General features: G+C 41.1%; 1 protein-coding gene across 4 annotated transcripts in view; it reads left to right on the top strand.

Moving 5' to 3' along the window:
• The window catches only part of TMEM241 (transmembrane protein 241), a 56,093-nt gene that overhangs the window by 27,902 nt on the left and 6,685 nt on the right, over positions 1–21,506 (top strand). For 3 of the 4 annotated variants that reach the window (XM_014938419.1, XM_014938420.1, XM_014938418.1), the window contains exon 13: positions 1,488–1,581. In XM_014938419.1, coding sequence (XP_014793905.1) covers positions 1,488–1,581 — 94 coding nt within the window. Of the gene's footprint in view, positions 1–1,487; positions 1,582–17,895; positions 18,100–21,506 lie in introns of those variants that run through there. The other variant, XM_014938421.1, reaches the window with a different exon arrangement.

Below are 21,506 nucleotides of genomic sequence, written 5' to 3'. Positions count from 1 at the left end.
TAAATCAATGTTAGTTGTGACATCAATATTTCAGGTAATATAATTAGCTGTTTCACTTTTTGTCTCTGAATTACACTAAACAGCTTCAAGTCACTTTGACTAAAAGTCCTTCTCAGCAGGGCAGAAGATGTGGAACAAAAGTTTGGGTGATGCTGCTTCATTGAGCTCCCTGATGTCTCGGAGTTGAATGCTCTACTGTTCAGCCCTTCATCCTCTGCAACAGGGAGCTGAGCTTGGGCTTTTATCATCAAAGCAGCATCTGCTTTCTTGGCCCCAGGCACAGTGGATAGTCCTTTGGGGGTCTCATGTTATGTCTCAGTGCCTCGTACCTCCTACTCCTGGGCAGTGACGTTACCCCGCTGTTTGGGGTAGCGTAAAAAACCACCTGTACTGCCATGTGGCTGAGACCCTACTTTGCCACATGTACTGAGCAGGGAACAGCACTTGGCTGAGGTGCTGGAGCCCAGCATGGAAGTTCTGACCTGGGGAGCCACCATCTTCCACCCTTCCTGCTATTGCAGAGAGAGCACCAACTGCATTGCATCCGTATCCAGAAGAGCACTCCTCCTTTGAATACCAAGGCACTTTTTGCCTCACCGCCTGTGTGCTGTGTTGATCCTATCATCTCCTTTCCCAGGCAGCTTCCCACAGCACTTTGTAATCTCTTATCCCTCTCAGCCAGCCACACAGCAATTTGTGCCTTACATCTTTTGAAGTCCTTTTCTATTCCCTGCTTGCTGGTTTACACTGTTTCACTGGTTCACAACCACTGGGTTGTAAGTATGTCACAAATGAAACGAAATCCAGAGCTGAAGCTTAGAGGCTCTCTGAAATCCAGAACAGAGCTTCATTAAAAGTAGTCTTGGCTACAGGAGCACTGGGGACTACTGTCCTATATGACTTGAGAATCAAAATTCACTTAATTGTCAAAAGAGAGCTTTGGAGTATTCTCTTCGCAGCACTACTGAGTCATCTATTTGTTATACAGAAGAGATGTATTTGACTTCCTAATTGGAATTTAGGCTTCGTGAAGTTTAAACAGCTTGAAAGCTTCAGGCAGAAACTTTCCAGTGGTTATTTTTTTCAGTTCAAGGCTCTGAGGAGGTTGAAGTGAGTTTGTTGCCAAACGTGTGGCTCCTGTTGAAATTAGCAACGCCTTTAGTCAGAGCCACTTCAATGCCTGAAGTTAATATTTCACCTCGTGTTTCCAATAATCTCTACTTTTCCGATTATGCAAGTGCATTAGAGACCAGGCATAAGAATGTCAGACTTACTTTACTCAGACTCTAGTCACTGACTGAACAAAACCCGAAATGTACTGGACATAATGTAAGCTCTTTGTCCACCGGCTTTCTTTCTCCAAATGGGATTAACACTGCTTGAAGGGTGACTGTTCACTTCTGCATTAGGAAAACCAAGATGCCTGTAAGAGGTTGCTGAGTTGAAATTAAGAGACTTTATTAACAAACTTTCCCCATCCCTTGCAGTGGACTGTTGGGATTCTTTCTGATGTTGCACACAGTGAAGCTAAAAAGCAGCACAACCTCAGGGCAATATGCAGCATGGAGTTTCCTTGCAAAGGTAAGAGCAAGACTGTCACAGGAACCCAGTGGATATGTGCTTCTCCCAGGAGAACCTAAGGAATTTCTGCCTCTCTCTAGTTTCCCTTGCTATTCCTATCTGATGCTCCTAAGGCCTGTCTGTGCAACCTGCATTTAGGCTTGAGGCAAGAAATGTCAGGTGCATAATAAGCCAGGATTGTTACTAGAGATTAATTACTGTATATAGATTGAGTTTAATGGAGCTGGGCTGCTTATTGCAGCTAAGAATTTGGCCTACTGAATCCCAGTAATACAAATCTATACTTTCCAAAGGTGTTTTGGAGAAGAATATTCCTTCTGAGAGTGTGTGCACCAGCCATTGTGCACAGTGTGTCTTCTCAGAGCCAAGAGTTAAAACTAGTTAAACCTACTAACCCTGATGGTCAGTACCAGAACTCCCACTACTGTTGTTACAGGGGACAGTGGTGGGTGTCATTTACCTTGACGTTAACAAGGCTTTTGTCAGGATCTCCAACAATGTTCTTATACCCAAATTAGACTGTTACAATCTGATGGGCAGACAATGCGATGGATAAGAAAAATGGTTGGATGATCAGGCTCAGAAGGTAGAGGTTAATGATTCCTACTCTAACAAGAAGCCTGTGACTGCTGGAGTAGCACAGGAGTCTGTCATGGGACCCATCCGGTTTAACATCTTTATTGAAGAGTCAGAGCTGATAGAGTGCACTCACATTTGCAAAGGACACCCAACTGGGAGGACTGGTCAATAATGCTGAAGGACAGGGTTGCCTTCCAGAGGGACCTGGACAGGCTGAAGAAATCGGCTGACAGAAATCTTACAAAATTCAGCAAGGACAGATGGGACACCCTGCACATGGGAAGGAAGAGCCCCTGGCAGTAATACAGGGGGGACTGGATGGCTTAGAAGCAGCTCTGCAGAAAAGGACCTGGGGATTTTGGTAGACAGCAAGCTGAACATGAACCAGCAGTGTGCCCTGGCAGCTAGGATGACCAAAAGTATCCTGGGTTGTACTAACAGTAGCACAGGCAGTAAATTCATGGCAGTGACCATGCCCCTCTAATCAGTACTTGTTAGACCCCATCTGGAATAGGGAGCTTGTTTTAGGCACCTCAATTCAAGGAAGACAAGTGAGTTGGGCAGAGGGCTGCCAAGAAAGTCAGGGGGCTGGAGCCACTTCTCTTGCAAGGAGCAGCTGCTGGACCAGGCTTGTTCAGCCTGGAGGAGAGACAACTTTGGGAGCACCTGACGAACAGCAGCCACCCAGTAGCTATGGTGAAATTATCAAGACAGATCCAGACTCTTCGCAGTGATGCATGGGGCGGAGTGGGGGTTAGGCAAGGTGAAAGATAACAAGCGTAAGTTGAAACAAGAGGTTTAGATTGGGTATAAGGGAAAACTTTTCCACTGTGAGGACAAGTCAGGCAGGGGCACGGGTTGCCCAGGGAGGCTGTGCAGTCTCCATCTTCCAAGGTTTTCAAGACTCAAGTGGACAAAGCCCTGAGCAACCTGGTCTGACCTCCTGAAGTCCATTCCTACTGGAATTATCCTAGGATCTGCAGATCTAGGGTCTGGCTGTACTTGATTTAAGTTACTAGCAGCTCATTTGTTAAATTATCAGTGGTAAATGCAGTCAGAAGAGCTTATCAGACTCTCCCTGGTGAGATTTTACTTTGCTTCATCACTCTCAGCTAGGTCATCTGAAAACCACTGCCTTCCTATGTGGTTTGTGATTACAGCTTTCCTACTACAGTGAATGAAGCTGTTACTTTAAAAAAAAAAAAAAAAAAAGTAGACTTGCATAATATGCTTGTTTAGAAACTGTAGTCAAATGGTCTTCGTTTTTTTCTGGGGATGACAAGAAGGGAGTGCTATGGCTTGTTTTGTGCTTTGCAAGCTGTTCCACACTGTACAAGTCACATAGAGTTTCTCACCAGTTTGAATTTCTTCCAAACATTCTGACTGTGCAGATTTCAGTACCTTAGCTTTCTTCTTGCTCTGGTAGTAAGTCAACTTGCTGATCTAAAGCTTGCTTTTGCATCTTTCTTTTTTTTCTTCTTTTTTAGCATTCTAGGTTCGAGACGGGAATATCTGGCTCTGCTAGTAGGTATCTAGTAGGTATTGCGAATAAGGAGAAATGGTTCTACAAGTGGTATTTATGACCTATCAAAAAAAAATGCAGGCAAAGATGTGATATGAAATATATTTTAAGCAGATTTGGGTCCTTCCCAGCTGAAGTGGATCAGAGCCACAAAGTCTGGACTGGATCAAAGCTTTCCTGAAGTTCAAGAGTTTCTAGATTTGGGGGTTTTGGCCAACTCTAGATGTAAATTAGACAAACTTTATTCTAGCCACTGTTGCCAGTGAAATTACCTGCCTTTATAGCAACTAAAGATTTGTCCTTGTGTCACTATGATAATTTAATCTGTTCTTCAGCCTTAAAAGTCTGTGTTTGTTAACGTGCATGGTTTAATTAACTTACTTAGGAAGGTTTTTGTAACGGAGCAAATTAGTCCTTTTCCTGTTGTAGCTTCTAACCCAGTGCTCAAATTATATGTCTTGCCTTGAGTTCAAAGAGGGGAATAAGTAATAAGGACATGAGATCTGTCTGTAGCACTAATAATTTTATCAAAACTAGCAGTTTCCCTAATGTCATTCTCAAGTGTTTTAAAACTTGCTGTAAGGATGCTTTTAGAGCTCTGTAATACGCATCTGAGGCAGCATGAGGAACACAGAGGAACCTGCTGCTCCAAGTGCTGAAATGCAGATGATTTTGGATTAGAAGTCAGTTAATTCTTGAAAAATTCAGAAACACTATACATCAGTTTTAGAATAGAGATCGAAAGAGACTGCAGAGACAGACACGGGTAGGAAGAAAGCAAGAGCTGAACTAGAGTTTGCCTACAAGGGTATGGGCTGATATACCAGCTCTTACAAATATTTCACAAGGTACCTTGTAGCTATAAGGAACCCTAAATTTGCATATGGGGTAGTTAAGAAGAGTCCTGTCTATCTGATCACTAATGTTGCTTCCTGCAGGTGTTTGGAAGTGTTAAAATTACATACTGATCCATACTGATCCAGCCCAACATTGCCTGGGTATGAGAACTCTCTCAATCACATCTTAAGTCATCAGAGGTGCAGAAAACCAGTATTTAACAAGTACTGTAAAAATCTGTTTAAACCCAAGTGTGGGACTCCTTTAAAAAAAAAAAAAAAAAGGAAGGAAGTTAATGTGGATAAAGAATAAAGATAGAAACTGTTTGAATCTGGACTTGCAGAATGAGATACAGTGGAAAAAAAACGGCTTTGCGTTCCCACATGAGCATTTTTCTTGGATTGAGTAGTGGCCTAGATCATCCTCTTAATCTCTCAGACTGACTGGAGTTTTCACCCGCAGTTGGAAGGGAGCAGCGTTTGAGGCCAGAATATGTTTATCTTGCAAATGAGCCAAGAAAGGAGATCGCTGCAGTCCTCAGACAGCAGCGCAGGCCTCTAGGGAGGTGCAGGGAATCAGAAAATCTGTTTTCCATTTGGATGCTTTGTACCTATGTGACTGATGAGCCGGGGCTGAGATCGTTGCCACCACTTCATTTCTCGTTAAGTGCCGATAGACCAACAAACTAACCATGAGATGTGATTGGGCCTGCTTTGCAGATCCAAAGAGACATTCTTTGTGGAGCTCACATATTTGGCCTCCCTGCCCTCTAATTTTTCATTCACTTAAAAACTGGAGCTGGGTCATAACTTGTTTTTACGATACTTACTTTGGCTACGGCGGCTTAATCATTGTATGAGGTTTTTAAATTCTTCCCCATAATGATTTCTGACAGCTTTCGTGTCAAAGCATCGCTTTGTGCAGAGACAGACGAAGCACAGGTTTCATCTGTATATAGGGCCCTGTGTGATATTTATAGTGACAAATGCTCTCTGCACTTTTGCTGTGAAAGCAAATAGTGTGTGTGTTAGTCATATCTGTGCAGATTTGTGAGAAATGCCAAAAAAATGCTAAAGTAATCTGTGAAACAACAACAAAAAAATGCTTTTAAGAAGCTTGAGAAATATGGAATGCTTTTTCACAGTCTTGCACAGATTTGATCCCCAGAAGAGCAAGGATTTGAAGCTATGCTGAGATTTCTTGTTTTAATTTGAAAGCTATGCTAGTATCATGGGTCATGTACTGGAGAGAAAAACTGGAGATGCTCATATATACAGACAGAAGCATCTGGTGAGAACGCTAATGAGCTCTAACAGTGCTCTCAGTGAGTTTGTTTAGATTAAGGCTGCCAATCTATATCTGGTGATGAAACCTGTTAGTGTCTCTAAAAGTTAAGCAGCAGAAATAATTTAAATCATGAATAGGAGGGGAAAATGGTATTTGAGAACACGTATTCAGCTAGACACTTGTTACTCATGAATTCATATTCCCATGTTATGTTTAGTGTTATCCCAATAAACTTGTAGCAGGGAATTCAGCTTGTTTCCAACAGGAACCTATTAAGACAACTTGCTATAAAGACGAAGAATAAATGGGAAGGTCAGTGGAAAGTGGATTTTGGATTCTCTCTTTCTTCCTCCCGCCTCTGAAGAAATAACTCTGAAGTTGAATAACTGAAATTGAGTTGCATTGAGTTTTACACTGGTCTTCTTATGCATTGTTGAGAAGAAATTTTAGATTAATCTGATCAGGAGTATGCAGCTCTTTTCTATATGGCCATCCCATGCACCATTGTGTAGTCTTTAGTGTATCTGAATAGTGTTGGAGGCTCCCTGATACAGAAAAGCATCCCCTGACAGCTGCTTGGGTTCCTTGTTTGTTAACTTTAGAAGTGTTTGCGCCAGGTCGCCCGATGTTTAATGCTGGCTGCCAGACATTGCAAAAGTCTTTTTTGCAGGAGTGTCTGAAAGAGTATCTTATCCATGGGTCTTATTTACCTAACTGTAGCCCACTGTACTTACATCCCAGCAGTTTTAATCCTCCCCCAAAATATATAACAATTATTCAGAATGCCTCCTGTAGTCTTTGATTTTATGTTTTGTATCTGTGTATCTGCTTATTTGGTCCCTGTGGGGTCTTGAAGAGAGTGGATAGGCTAGATCCATCTTCATGTCAGTGCAAAAAAATGGATGATATCCCTCTTAAAGACTGGAAAAGTACTGATGGTTTTTATTAAAGCAGAAATTATCTTTTTCCTGCTTCTCATGAAATGGAGAGGCCACAACTGCAAGTCTTCTGGGGCTCCTAGCCTGGTTATGCTCACTGCACCTCTCTTCACAGATAGCGTTTCACATGAGAATTTTATCTACTTTAATGCCAGGGGCAAAGCAACCAAAAGAAATACAATGAATTCATGGGTTTTTTCCACATTTTTGCAGTCTTAAAGCCTCTGCTATGCATGTGCTTTATTTATATAACTCTTAATTCCTCTCTCACTGCTGCTTAGCATGCAAGTGCTATAAAATATTCTGGTCCAGAATATCAATTCCTTGCTCCTGCCGAGGGCTGTTTACTTGCAGAAATAGGTGCCACTTTAAGAGAGTCCTGCCATTGGCACCTTCTGAAGCAAATGGCTTTCCTTGGTCATCTCTGCCCTAATGGGAGAGAGTTCTGGATTAAAAAATCTGTTTAAAAAATTTATATGTGTGTCATAACTCGAACAAGAATGTTTTTGGTTTTGTGGCACTTGCTCGCTTGGTTACAAAGCAGACTGAAGTAGTCTCTTCTTTGCACGCTGCAGTGTTCAGGCAAAAGTGACAGTGAGATTCTTGGCTGAAATCACATTGGTTTCTTGGCTTGGACCTCATAAAGCTTTATGCAAAAATGTCATAAATTCCCGCTAGTGTTCCCTAAACACTTTCATTAAACATTTTCGTTCGGCAAAGACCCTGCACTGCGTGCAAGGCTGTCGCAAGATCTGCCCAACCTGGAAAAGCTGTGCCAAAGCCCTGGGAGAGAGGGAGAATTGTCTAGACCAGGCCCAGACTCTGCTGGTGGGTTCTCTCCGTGGCACCAGCGTGGTTTGAAGTGCATCTCTAAGAGAAGGAGTTTCCTTGATCCTAAAGCTTTCAAATATGCCAAGAAGGGGCTCATAAAAGTAGAAGTCACCTTCTTCCATCTATGCACGTTGTGTACTCTTACACATCTGGATATGCACGCATATGCATAAAGGTAATTAAAAATTATGAAAATCTTTATTGATTTGTGGTTGGTCCTAACTGTATGAAATATGTATATTTATTCTTGACAAGTCTATTTGATTCCTGTGAGTCACCATGGGGACCAAGCAAATACCTTGGAAAACAAAATGTGTTTCTCTGCTGAGCTTAACAAGAAGGTGAGGCAATCAGTGTGCTCTTAACTGCATCTTAAGGGTCTGTAAAAAAGACCAGTTGCTGAAACCTTAAAAGTATAGGTTTTTGGGTAGTTTCCATGGAGACAGCTTGATAGTCACGTTGTAGCATCCAACACTAATTACACCATATAATTGTTGGGAAGACATCAGTCTCCATAACAACTCCTTTGTGTGCTACATGACCACTAAGCTAAGTGGCACAGGCTCCCAGGAGCACTAACGCAATTTAAGGAAGCTGTCTCTTAAGAATAGCTGAGACTTCTTGGAGGTTTTGAATCTCTGGGTAATGGAAAATTTTAATATGTAGATTAAGAGGTGTTGTATCCATTGAAAATGGCAGCTACACAGCTTTTGGGCAGGACGTGGTCACACAAATAAGTACATAAAATTATGTGTTGTAATTTGGGCGTAGTATCGTAGCACAAGTTTCATCTGTGCTCAATGTAATAAATCCAGTCTCAGCAGACATTAATAGATTGATAGATTGAGCCCTAAGAGATGCTCTGAATCAGTTAGTTTCCTTTTATCCATCATGATATCCATTTGAAGTGCATCATGTACATTCGTCATTGTCATTCTCTTGAGCATAAAGCTAACTGCAGAACCACTACCTTGGAGTGTGTCTTTGGAAGGTACTTTTTTCACTTTTCCTGAGGACAAGCCGTCTCTATATACTTGACAGTAGAAAATGACAATTTAAAAGTCAATTTTGTCAAATCTAACAGAACATTGAATTGCAGAGGATGCAGGTTTATTGGTTCCTCCGCATAACAGATTCCTGATTCCTACTCTCCCATGTTTCCATTTGATCTCCTAGAGTTACTTACGTATGTAGAGCTGAGGCTGGGAGATGAATCATAAGTGTGATGAAGAGAAGACAAAAGAATGAGGACTGTTTGGGAAATCATTTCCGTTCCTAATGTACTGATGTAAGTGCCAAAATTGCATGGGAGAACCCATATAACATACAAATGTAGAAGGTTTCAAAGCTAGCTAAGGCTAGGCTTCCAAAATTAAGCAAATATAGCCACGTTCTCCTCCCTTGCTGATTCCCTGTTCTTTTCAGGATTGCTAGCTGCTTTTCTGATTCTTAAAAACCTTTGTGTCACCCATGCCACCTCACAAATCTTGACCCTGATCATTGACCTCTCTGATGGGCACTTGGTGTCACACTCCAGGTTCCTTTCTTCCAAAACTTCCCTTGTTAGTGAGCTGCTGCTGTCTGAAACAGGGCTCCCTGTCTTTCTCTTCCTCTCCCTCTCCAGCTTAGAACCAATCTTTGCAAAGTCTCAAGTGCATTCATTTCTCAGTCCCAGCTATACACCTGTTTAAGGATTAGCCTTTGACTTTCAACAAAAGTCAGCAAACAGCCATAGGGCTCTGGAGGAGGCAGACTGAATGGTTTATGTCCTGTCCCTGAAGTATGTGGTCCTCGGGGAAATCACATGGTCTTCAAACAGCCTTAGGAGATGATGGTGAGTGGTTCTTGTCATATCCAGGGCTAGCATGGAGAGGAAGAGTCCAGCTTTCTCTCCATGCATGTTGTTATGGATGGTTGTCCTAAGGGGGCAGAAGGGAATGGGTCTTCTTGGAGAGTCTTCCCCACCTTTTCTGAGGGAATGGGAGGCCAAAGACTATAGTCCCTTCTGTCACTGCCTTCCCATGCACGGGACAGGCAGGGACCGCTGAGGCCCACAGGACTAAGTGTGTAACTTTGTGACATTGCTCATAAAAGGCATTGCTCAAAATGGATTAGCTATGTTAATGTTTTAAAAAGCTTTTTTTTTTTTTCAAGTATCACGTTTTTTAAGGTTTCTGATGGAATATTTTGACCTTTTGTAACAGCAAATGGTTAGAAAGCCCTGGAAAGACTTTTGTTGTTGAATGGAAAAACAAAACCTTAAAGAATACCAATTCTTCCTTGCAGTCCTTAGCATAATAATAATAATAATAGCATGTTGATTTTTTTCCATTACATCATTACTAAAACAGCATAAACACACCAGAGAATGGCAACGCAGAGACTGTGTCTCTGTTATTATTGTTGGGTTGTACAGAAAGGGGTCAGCAGGGAGATTTAGTTATCTGGTCTGGGAATTATTTGTTTATGAATTAGGTTTTCCCAAAGGAGTTGTGAGATGGGAAATACAATAGGAAATGGACTTTATGCATGCACAGAAATACCAAAACTTTAAGTGTCATGCGGGAGAGAGATTGATGGAAACTTGCTATTTTTGCTAACAGATTTTTAAAAAATACTTGATTACGCATCCTGAAGTTTCCTATGCTATTTTTGATAGTAGTGATAGCCTCCACAGAGTTCTGAGTTAGTCATGGCAGAAAAATATTTAACATCTGATAATGTTGACAAGGAACATAAGCACTTTAGGTGTTTCTATAGATTTTAACAGTGGAAAAATGCATTGCATTGCTTTTCACTAAAATACTGCCCTTAAGCTAAGCGTCCTCATTGGTTCTGACAATATCCTTGAACCCTTTCAGCAGCGTTTGTGCTTTCCATGTATAAGTGAAGCAGCATGTGTAGGATCTGTTCTCTTACAGCAGTGATACTGGGGGCAAGAAGAGGTTTGAAGACACACTCAAAAACCACACAGGTCTTGAACTGACAGTGGTCTCAACTTGCAGTGTTCAGCCTGAGACCTTCAGATTGGAAAGAGCAGTCACTGAGAATGTGTGAAGCATCCTACCCAGCAGCCTCCTCTACAGTAAGGTACTCAAGATAGAATCAATCTTGGCACAGTGGGCCAGTCCCCAGCTGGGTCATTTGAGCCAGTTCTGGAGGTGGCTTCAGAGTGCACAGCTGGGTGGGTGTTCACCTAACTGATGTCTGGAAAAAGTTCTGAAAAAGTTCTGAAAAAGTGTGGAAAAGTTCACTGTTGGCTTCCCAGGTTGCTCAGGGAATATTTTCTGCTGTCAGTCTTCTGGTCTGTTTTGGGAAGGTATTTTCTGGTATAGAGCAACACCTAAGCACATGGCTTTGAAAAGTCCAGCTGACTTTTGAAAAGACATTCAGTTCTTGTGATACATGGGAACACATTGATGTAGCCCATAACATCTGCCTTTGCCCTCCCCCCCCCCCTTTTTTTTTTTTTTCACCTAACTGATGTCTGGAAAAAGTTCTGAAAAAGTTCTGAAAAAGTGTGGAAAAGTTGACTGTTGGCTTCCCAGGTTGCTCAGGGAATATTTTCTGCTGTCAGTCTTCTGGTCTGTTTTGGGAAGGTATTTTCTGGTATAGAGCAACACCTAAGCACATGGCTTTGAAAAGTCCAGCTGACTTTTGAAAAGACATTCAGTTCTTGTGATACATGGGAACACATTGATGGAGCCCATAACATCTGCCTTTGCCCCCCCCCCCCCCCTTTTTTTTTTTTGCCTTAGTCTTTTCACTGTTGAAGTTCTCTTTCAGGAGTCATGGTCTCTTGAATGATGTTCTCTTGCACTTTGAGAGAGAAAAAACTGAGGGGGTTCAAAGTATCAGCCTGGTTAATTTGGACTTTGGTAAGAATTATGAAATGGTGCACATAAAATATTTAAATGCTCCAGAATTATCACAGCCACTAAGCGGTCTATTCTTGAAAATATTTTCTTCCACCACAGTGCCAATGTATTCTGCCTCCAGGAAACTCAAATCAATTTTCCTTTTCTTCATGGACCCCAGCTGCCAGGAGCTTTACACTCTGCCTGCTGGAACCAGTTTTTTTTTTCCTCCTGGATGCCAGCTGAGCCACTGCTGTGGGAGGTCATGGTCCACCTGTGCGGAGCTTGGAATTGCCTCCTCTCCTGCCTTTAGTCAGAGGTCCTGATACTGCAAGGCAGTTATAGTAGCAGCTCCTGCCTGGTCTGGCTACTGGCCCACCCGCTGGCATCTAGCACTTGGGAGGAAGATAGACATAGGCAGATGCTGAGCTTGGTCCTTCCCAAGGAGCCAACTCCTTTTGTGCCAGATACACGTAACAAACTCTCAGTTTGCCTGTTAAATTTACCGCTTAAGTATGACAATGAAAAGCATGGTCATCTTATCTGGGTTATCAGCTGTCTCTTTATGGTAATCTCTATTTCATGGTCTCATGAGCACTAGTTGAGGTGAGGAATAACTTGGAACACCAAAAGGCTACCTCTTGCTGAACTTAACATAAGATGATGTGTATGTTATTGCAGATTTTTTTACAGTAGCAGAGTGTTAGAACAGCTGGCTTCACCCCAAAACTGAAAAGCAATACTTTTCAAATCAGATAGAAAAAAATAATTATTTGACACAGTATACCATATTACTGACCAGTGAAATTCAGGGCATCAAATAGAAGATAATATGGAGACAATTGATTGAGTAAAAGGAGAGAGAGGTGTGTATTTTTTACAGGTTTCAGTGACTGGGTCACTGGTAATGCCAGCAGAAGAAGACATGATCTGTAAATCATGTGGAAAAGTGGAAAGATTAATAAACTACATGCCATGGTATGTAAGTTTTGTATCAACTAAAGGTCAAGATGCAAATCCCTCCTTTTCTCTGATGTGGACATCGACTGCAGACTTGCTGCATTAGGGGAGGATCATAAATTCTCCTGAATTCTCTGCCATCAACCAATACTTGATTAAACAAACCTTTGGTCCGCTCCAGTTGGTGCCCATGATCCTAATAGGCTGAACACTTCACTGCTCTTGTTGCTGTTTCAATGCTTACTCCATTACACAAATATTTAATAATTCATAAAATAAGAACAAGATGATGAATCGTATTGCCCTGTCAGAGCTTTCTGAGTTCAGATGCTTCAGGGTAGAGACTAAATGGCAGGAGCAGTTTAAGGCCTTTGCAGTAGTGGGGCAGCATATAAGGAAAAGAGACCCCTGGACAGGCTGAAATGACAGAGAAGTACAGTTAAGCATTATCACGCGTGAAGCATTTACAGGAAACAGGCGGCGTTTGGTATAACCTGGAAATACAAATATATTTCAGCTTTTGGTCAATTCTATGTACATCAAGTCAATCTTGTACCAGCAAGAACGGACAAAGCATTTTTTTTGCCAAAGTGAAAGAATATAAAGTTATTTGGCCTAAAGAAGCCTTCTTGTATCCCTTGTTAAATGACTTTTGCTGTCCTTGCTTGACAAAACTTCAGCTGCATGGATTGTGCTTCTCATTTGCAGAACTGACCTGAACAGATGCGATTAGTCTGGTGCATCTATGCACACCTGTTTGAACCGTGATTGATGGTGTTTCCATATCAGCAAAGCATGCTTGGGGGAGAACGTTTGGGGATTGTGCAGGGTTTTGTGTCCTTAAAACAGAACCGGAACACTGGGAGTAATTACGGTATCTGGATTATGTTTGCAGTGGTCACGTTTAAGAGAAATATTTAAATATGAACAGAGGCACTTTTAAAATTGAGCTCTGTACTATAACCACTCTGCACTTCATAGGATGAAGACTGGTAGCACTTCACCAGCTATCTCATTAGTCATAGGAAGGGGAAATGTATGTTTTGGCCATTATCTCCAGTAGTGGAGGGCAAACAATTCATGTTTTTGCTTTCTCTTTATCATGACGGAAAGTCTGATGTTTGTGTTTGAGTGAAGGCAGGGTAGAGTGGCTACCTGGTGTTCAAAAAGAAATAGCTACCATAATTTTCAACCCAATCTAGTATTTTACATGGGGCAAAGAGTTTTGGTTTTCTTTCAAAGTCTCAGGATATCTTTCACTTTTTGTAGGAAAGCAAAATGAGTTATGATGTGCTTGGAATAGTTCAGTCCTGTCTCATCACTGATGTATGTTTATATATTTCTATGCTATATACAGTATGTGTTTATATATGAATGCGTATGTAAATATATGTTTATACATTGATAGATGTAGGCCTTCCTGGAAAGAAAGATCTTGTCTTGTTCATGTCTGATCATTGTAAATATGACCGTGATAGGCTGTTTCTCTTAAGAGGGGCATTTTCTTACACAAATTCTATTAATTATACTCAGTAACCCACATATCCTTCTTAATAGTTAATTTCTGTACTTAACTATTGTAAGATGTCTCTGCAACATAAAATAATTGCTGTATTTTTCTCGGGGGTGGCTCTTGTAAGGTTTAGCAAAAGAAAGAGACAGTGCAGAACCAAGGAAATTAAGGTATTGCTAAGAATCAGAAAGACTATCCATTAGCTATACATTAAATCTTTGTATGGCTGAGAGCTGTGAGAGGGGCACCACGTGCCTTAAAGAGGTGAAGGCAGAGGGCTGTCTAGGAGTAATTCAGAGGCAAGAGACAGAAGGGCTTTTTTGTGTCCTTTCTGCATTGTAGGACGGGGCTGGGCATACAGCTGGGTTCCAGAATGACCTAGTAACCACAGCTTCGCTATCCCCCAGTGGCTCGTTTTCTCCTGCAGCCAAACTGCTAATGAGATGCACGCGGTGCAAGAACAATAGCTTGGTCACCCTTTTGTCTTATGAGGAATAAAAGAATAATGAAGTTAGACAACAATTCAGCAGTTCTTTTGGCATTGGCATGGTGCTCAGGATTATAAAGTAGTTACTATATCATATTAATCTGAAATGATTATGCATTAATCCTTGACAATGTATTAATCTGATAAGACAGGATGCTGATTGACTTTGAGGAAGCTGATACAACCACCTATTGCCTCAGTCTTGCACTTGCAGGATCAACGTCTTGGTTGTATTGGTCTATCTATCTAGGCATAGAAATGTGGAGGATTGTCTGCCCTTTAAAAGCATAGTCAGGATAATTAAGAAATCTGCTTTCTGATAGCAGTTGAAAAGCTGATATATAGAAATACTCCTCTGTCATACAGAGACAGTTGGTTTGAGTATTGGCAAATTAAAAAAAGAACAACAAACCACCTTAAAAATATCTGATGATTTTGCTAAAGGTAAACAGTTACACTGGTTCTGTTCTGAAAACATTTTAGAGGGCAGGTTGTTGATTGTATTTGTCATTTGATCTACCCTCCCTCTCTTTTTTAGTATGTTTTATGTTTTAAATCCAACGTGTAGCTGATTTTAAGCTGGATCAGAAGTTAATTGCTGTGAAAACCAGATAGATTCATTTGCACTTGAACTGCGTTTTATCATTATCATTAGCCATTTGACTGCCGGGGCACGTTTAAGCACTGGCTGCTTTTGAGTCACAATATATAGAACCCTTGGAATTTACCATTATTGTTTTAATAATGCTCAAAAAAAAAAAAAAAAAAAAGACAAAGCATAAGGAATGGGCAGAAGAGAGTGACCCAAACCTCCTTTGAGAAGAACGTGCTTTAGGGAAGCTGGAGATCTGTGCAGGCATTTAGGTAAATATGAAATAAAGGATCTCAAAGAATTTTACAGCAGCCTGTAAAACTTCTATGTGGCTGGATCAAAAGCTGTGTGGATCATGAAGTTACCGACTGTCACCGTTGCCATGGTGCCACCGTTGCCATGGTGCCAGCATCACTTCTCATTGAAGCAACAACGCCGCCCAGCCCCATGCACCTCTCCATCAAGGGTGTGTGTCAGGGAGGGTTAAAGGGTTTTCTTGCTTCAGGAGACCTGAGCAGAGTCCACCTGTGAGCAACGTGCACCTAAGCATGCTGTAATGCACACACTCATTGCACTGTCTGCTGAGTTCATAGACTGACAGGCTCCAGTTAGGTCTGTCAGGAAACAGAACCCCTTAGGGCACGTCTGCACTTTGCTCCGGCTGGGAGGGTGATGCAGTAGACACGCACAAGTTAGCTTTAAACTAATGAGAGGAATTGGGAGCAAAACCTGGTTTGCTTTCCCCCTTTCTCCAATGTATTTCACTTTGGGTTGTTTCTTTCCCTTCTTTGGGTTGCTCAGCTTTTCAGGCAGCATCATGACATTGCTGTTTCCTATGGGAATAGGCATTATTTTGGGAGTTCAAAGCTTCATTACTTTTCCCTGGAAAAAGCTGTGTCTCTGCTTAAAATCCTTCCCTGTCAGTGGATTTATTAGTACTGTTCCTTCAGGGGGCTGCGTTATCACCTGGAGCCATTAGGTTAAGCAGCATCTTTTGTATTTGTTTTTAATTGGTAACAACAGACCCTCAGAACAAAATTGAAAACTCTCACAAGTCCTTTCAATGTGCTGATTAACACAACTGGCTCAGCATCTAGGGGAAGGAGGCTTTACAGGAGAGTTGGTTGGAGGAATTTTGCTCACATTTGCTATATCTCTTTTAACCAGAGATTGGCTTTGGCACTTTAAAGTTGGTTTAAAGGAGCCTTTAAGCTTCAAGAAATGATCCAGGTTGCATGGAAAGCCTTGTCATTGCAATAGGCAGTATGTTTGAAAGCTTCCAGGGAAGTTTTCATTTCTGTGATAGATCATTCCCAAAGTTGACCTGAAATGAAACAGTTAATGCTTGTTTGATTTTGGTCTGGTTCCGCATGCAGTATCAGTTCAGGTGCTGTGCAGGACTGTGAATATCTTCTGTGCACAGTATCTGCAGCTGTTAATGGTGCTTTATTTTGACTGATGACCATGTGCGGAAAATAGTATATTCATTTTTCTTCCATGTTTTCTTTGTATTTGATTTTTTTTTCCCGCTGCCCCATTCACAAGCAGTCTAGTTGCACTTGACTTTAGTTCTAGTCCTCTTTCTTGCGAGGAAGGCCATGTTTGTCATCTTCAGCAGGGCTTTTTGCTGCCCACTTGTGGCAGGTTTCCGGTGCCTGTACCAACCTTTCCACAATCAGTGCACTTACTGGTGGTCATTGGTGCTTCTTGTCGTTCATTGCTGACTTTGTGAAACTTCACAGTCAGCACCTGCTCTATGAAGATCTCCTCTCAAGTCTGGGTTATTTCAAGAAAGCTTGTCAGTGCACGCTGGACCACTTCAGTCAGAGTTTAGACAGCGGGGTCCCTCGATGTTCTTCCATGTATTTGGCTGTCCCAGTCAATGCCTTATTCAGGAGCTGCTGGATCTCTCTGAAGCAAAGTATTCTTGCCAAGGTGCAGAGAAGTTACCCATCTGGCAGTGTTTGGTTGCCTTAACTTTGGATGTAGCAAAGCAGAGGATGGCTAGATAGAATTGGCTTGTAGTCCAACTGAGAGGAAAAATGTATGTAAACAAGGAGGAATCACGTTAATAGCTCATCAAATTCATATGAATTAATGAATACAGAGGATAGCACTAAAAATTAACTGTTCCTTTTTTCCTGTTCTGAAGATTTTTGTTTCATTTTTGCTACATCTCCAGCATTTTATATTTGTGTGCACACATGTACATATGCTTATTCTCAAGTAGATGTATATACAAATGAGATGTATCTCTGAAATTTGGGAAGCTATTTCAGTCCTTCTCCCTCAAGGAACAAAATAAGAGTATGTATTGTTACTGATGTTTGCCTGCTGTCATTTTTGCCTTTTTGGTAGTAGTGGATTTCAGATTTCAGCAGCACTGTTACAGTGATCCATTTCCCTGTCGATTTCTGATGATTATCTTAGCAGCTGGTTAAAACATGCAGAAGAGGGACAAAACAAATATTATGTCTATAAAAAGCTTGACATTGCTTTAATTCCACTAGTAGAATGAAAACAAAGGTTACGTACATCAGAAGCTTTTTCCTGATGTTTTGAGAAGATGACCTGATGATAAATAGAATGATTTATTTTGAACAGTGAGTGAACTTGATGAGCCATTTCAAAACACTATCTTTGGAAAAAATACGCATTTTTCTAAGGACAGAGGTTTTAGCAGTTTGGGGAAGTGAGGTTACAAGGATTGGCTCTGTGTACACAAACTAAGGAAAACTTTTGTGAAGTATTCTGTGTTCACTTACAGCAAGAACTATGACATTTAACTTCCTAGCAGTTTAACAGTGAACCAGAGGAAACATACTTTTTGTATGGTATGTACAACTATAGTTGTAATATTAACAAATCATGGTCATGTCTGGACTAAATCCCCCATATCTTTCCATTCCAGATAGGAAGATTAAATCAGAATCTAAATTTTTTAAATGTCCTCATCGTTGTCCTTAGCTATATAAACAACATGTTCCTGAACACCCCAGAAATGCTCGATCTACAGCCAGCTTTTGCAGCTCGAAAATCTGTCTCTAAAGTTATTGTAAAGTCAGAGATGGAAGGGATCAACAATAGCTTGGTCAAGAATGACACATTCATCTAGCCAGTGCTGGCTGGTTTGAACTGATCGAGAATTGACACAGTAGGGGCTGTGGGATAACCACAGCTGGTCGGTGGAGAAGGCAAGGCAGCAAAGAATGCAGAGTCCCACATTTCTGTATCTCCCAGGATCCAAGTTTCCCCTTTGTCAAGGACCAGGAACCCTTACAAACACCGTTGCCATCTTCTGTCTTCAAGCCACATATCAGAATTACCAGAATTTTCTGATGTTATGTGGTCAAGAAATAAATCTAAGAGGTAAGCTTGCTCAGCAGTGATCTTACCTGTTCTTAAGGTCCTCCAGCAAAGAATTCTCCAGAAGGTCTTTATGTTTTATTTCATTATCTATAAAACTAAATTAATTTCTAATTCTAAATTAATTTCTATTTATTTTCAATTTTTTTAAAAGCAACTTTATGAAACAAATCTTGCTTTCTCTTCTGAACATTTTCTCTTTTCTGGCCATAATGTGATGAGGAGAAAGGAGGGGATCATTCATATCATGAGTTGTGTAGTGGTCTGTCTGTCAAAGTTCCTTGGGAGCTCTTTAAAGCTAGTAATGATAGTACTTCGCTCCACTCATGAATCACTAAAGCAAATTTACAAATGCAGATGATGAGAGCACATTCTTTCCTATTCTTGCTTTTTGCCTGTGCAAGGATGATTTCATGTGCTGGATTTGTTCCTACTGTGCAAAAAGTTCTTCCACACATCAGGATATTTCTACTTTATTAATCTCAGTCTGCTACCCAGCATTTCAATGATGCCGTCACTGTTCTTGTTGCCGGTAATTGAGCCTGATAAGGAGCAAACTCTGGACCTGTGGAATTTACTCCCTCCTTCTCTTTGGATCCTGAAGTTGGGCACTGTGTTGTCCTTCAGAGCAGCTTGTAAAATGTAAATGACAATGTAAGCAGTGTGCAGGATATTTTATGGCATCCAGGCCTGTCTTTGGTTCCCGGAATAATGGGAATGCCTGAAATTTTCACCCTTTTTTGGTGGGGAATCTTAATCTGGGAATCTCTTCTAACCAAGAAGTTTGAAACCTCTGACTGTCCTACTTCTTGTGGGGCCCCGCATCCCTCTGCCTTGCCAGGCTGTGATATACCACTACCCAAAGCTCAGCCTTTCACAGGCATTTCACTGCTAAAAAAACACAGACTTTTTTTCCTCCTGATTCCTCATGATCCTTCCTTAAAGCTTCACCATAGCTGATGCCTTAGCAACTTCTGATGAGTTATCTTAGATGGCTGTGATTTCTCTGACGCACAAACCCTAGAGTTTTCACATGTCTGTGATCATTAGGTACCATGACTTTAGCCTCAGCTGCTTCTGTTTCAGTGTTTGCAATGAGCAAGTCTTTCCTGTCACTGAACTTCCTTGAAATATTTTGCTTCTATTCAGAAACTGGAGCAGGGATGTCACAAGCTTTGTTTCCTTCTTTAGGGCCCAGGTTGCAAGGTGACGAATGAGTCTGTATTTCTCTGCTGTACCATGCTTTCTAGGTGGGGCCCATCCCACTTCTGGTACAAACTTGTAAAAGGGCTGCTGTTTTAAGACCCTTCTCTGTGGCACAATCCAGCCATGGGGCTGGGTTGCCCTCTGTTTTCTCTCCTAGTTCTTGTTCGTTCCCTGTACTAGAGTAGCTGTGTAAAGAAGCGCCATCTGTTCTATTTCATTATCTAACTATTCAGGCCCAATCTCTGTTCCAGCAGTCCTGCAGCATTCTTCTTGTGCTTGAGGTGATGCTGCTCTAATCTTCTTTCTTCTCCTTCCTGGTGGACTCTGCAGTCCTAGCTCAAGCAGGCTGTCTCCATTGCCACACAGGCCATTTCATGTAGGGTCAGTTGGGCCGGGCTGATGAATTTCTGCAAGCTGTGTCCTCCAGCAGTGGAGGAGATCGGCCCACTCTCTTCTTTTGCATAGACCTTGTCCCAGGTAAGTATCCATCACAAGGATGCACTTGTTTCCTTAAATGTTGGTACACACTGTAAAGAGCTAACACTGGCTTTGGTTGAGATAACAAACACAGTCTGAAATAGCAAGATTTTTGTTTATATATAAAATCACTTGTAAATAACTCAGTGATTGGAACTGTAGAAACAGTTGACATCAAGGCAAATAGGTGTTAATAAAATGTTCTTTTAAGTGGATCTTGTTTCCACAGTATGATGGAGAGACATATTAAATTTAGAGTGATTATTTTAAGAAACAAAAGATGCAATCTTTTTTCCTATTTATTTTTTTTTTTTGTGCATGGAAGCTTTTGCAGTAATTTCTCAGGAATGATTTCAACTCACGTGGAAATGTTTTGTTAAATGATGATAGACTTGGGTCTTTTTCCTAATCACTGAAAGCTGTATAAGAATTTTGTAGAAATGTTCACAGTATGAATGTTTTTAAAAATAGCTTTTGCAGTACTGCCTAGTCACAGTTTCTTCAAGCAAGTAAGTAGGCAGAGTCCATGGAGCTATTCCTGTCTCTGAAATAGTTGGGGTTCCACCGTTCAGTCTCTATCTTTCAGTAGAATTTGTGACTGTGTGTCAGAATCTTGGGGACCTTTGTTAAAAAATACACTGGTTATAGCTAATTCAATTTTTCTTTTCCACCTCCTAGTTTTAAAAATTCAGCACCAAAATATATTTGGAAATATTTTACTTTAGATTGCCCTTTTAATTGCTTTCATTTGTCTTGCAAGCTCATTCCTTTTCCTAAGGCATCTGAATGCCTAGGAGGACAACTGTGACCTTTAAAGTGAAGAAAGAGAGATTACTGCACTTAGCCTGTTGTGGTTTTGGTTTTTTTAAAGGACGTTCAGAACATCAATGTAGGTGGGTTTTTTAAAAACTAAACGTGTGCTTAAAACACTTCAGCAAATGCTGAAATGTACTCAAAGGAAGATTACCTTCTGAACCATGTCCCTAGACTTTAGATTCTTCCCCTGGAACAAATTATATGGTTAGTTTCCCTGAAAACTTGGTTTTTTTTATTTTTGAATGCGTTCCTCTTTTAGATAAACAATCAAAGGTGGACGTTTTAGCAATGTGTTTTCCTTTTGTTTTGTTTTGTGGTTTTTTCCTTACACACGCGTACTTCATGTGCTCTTCCAACCCACATTTTGTTTCTCTTTGGCACTGACACACTCTTACATAATTTTTCAAAAATACAACAGTGTTCTGCTGTAATAGTCCAAAAGGCTTCAGCCTGCATTTTTGCAGAGGTTTGGGATGATGGCAGTAGAATGGTGTATTGTTTTTGATAAGGCCTGTTTTTGGAGGGGTTTTAAATGCCTTTTTCTCTGCTGTTGGCCTCTTCTCAAGTTTCTGATAAACAGGACTCTACAAGGGAGTGGGTGACACAACTTTAACTTGTGTCACTTCTCAAATACAGCCCTTCAGTTTCTTTCAGTAG

Source organism: Calidris pugnax, unplaced genomic scaffold, assembly GCF_001431845.1.
Source record: "Calidris pugnax isolate Ruff unplaced genomic scaffold, ASM143184v1 scaffold13, whole genome shotgun sequence".
Taxonomy (NCBI): Eukaryota; Metazoa; Chordata; class Aves; order Charadriiformes; family Scolopacidae; genus Calidris; species Calidris pugnax.
This window is presented reverse-complemented; position numbering and strand designations above follow the sequence as displayed.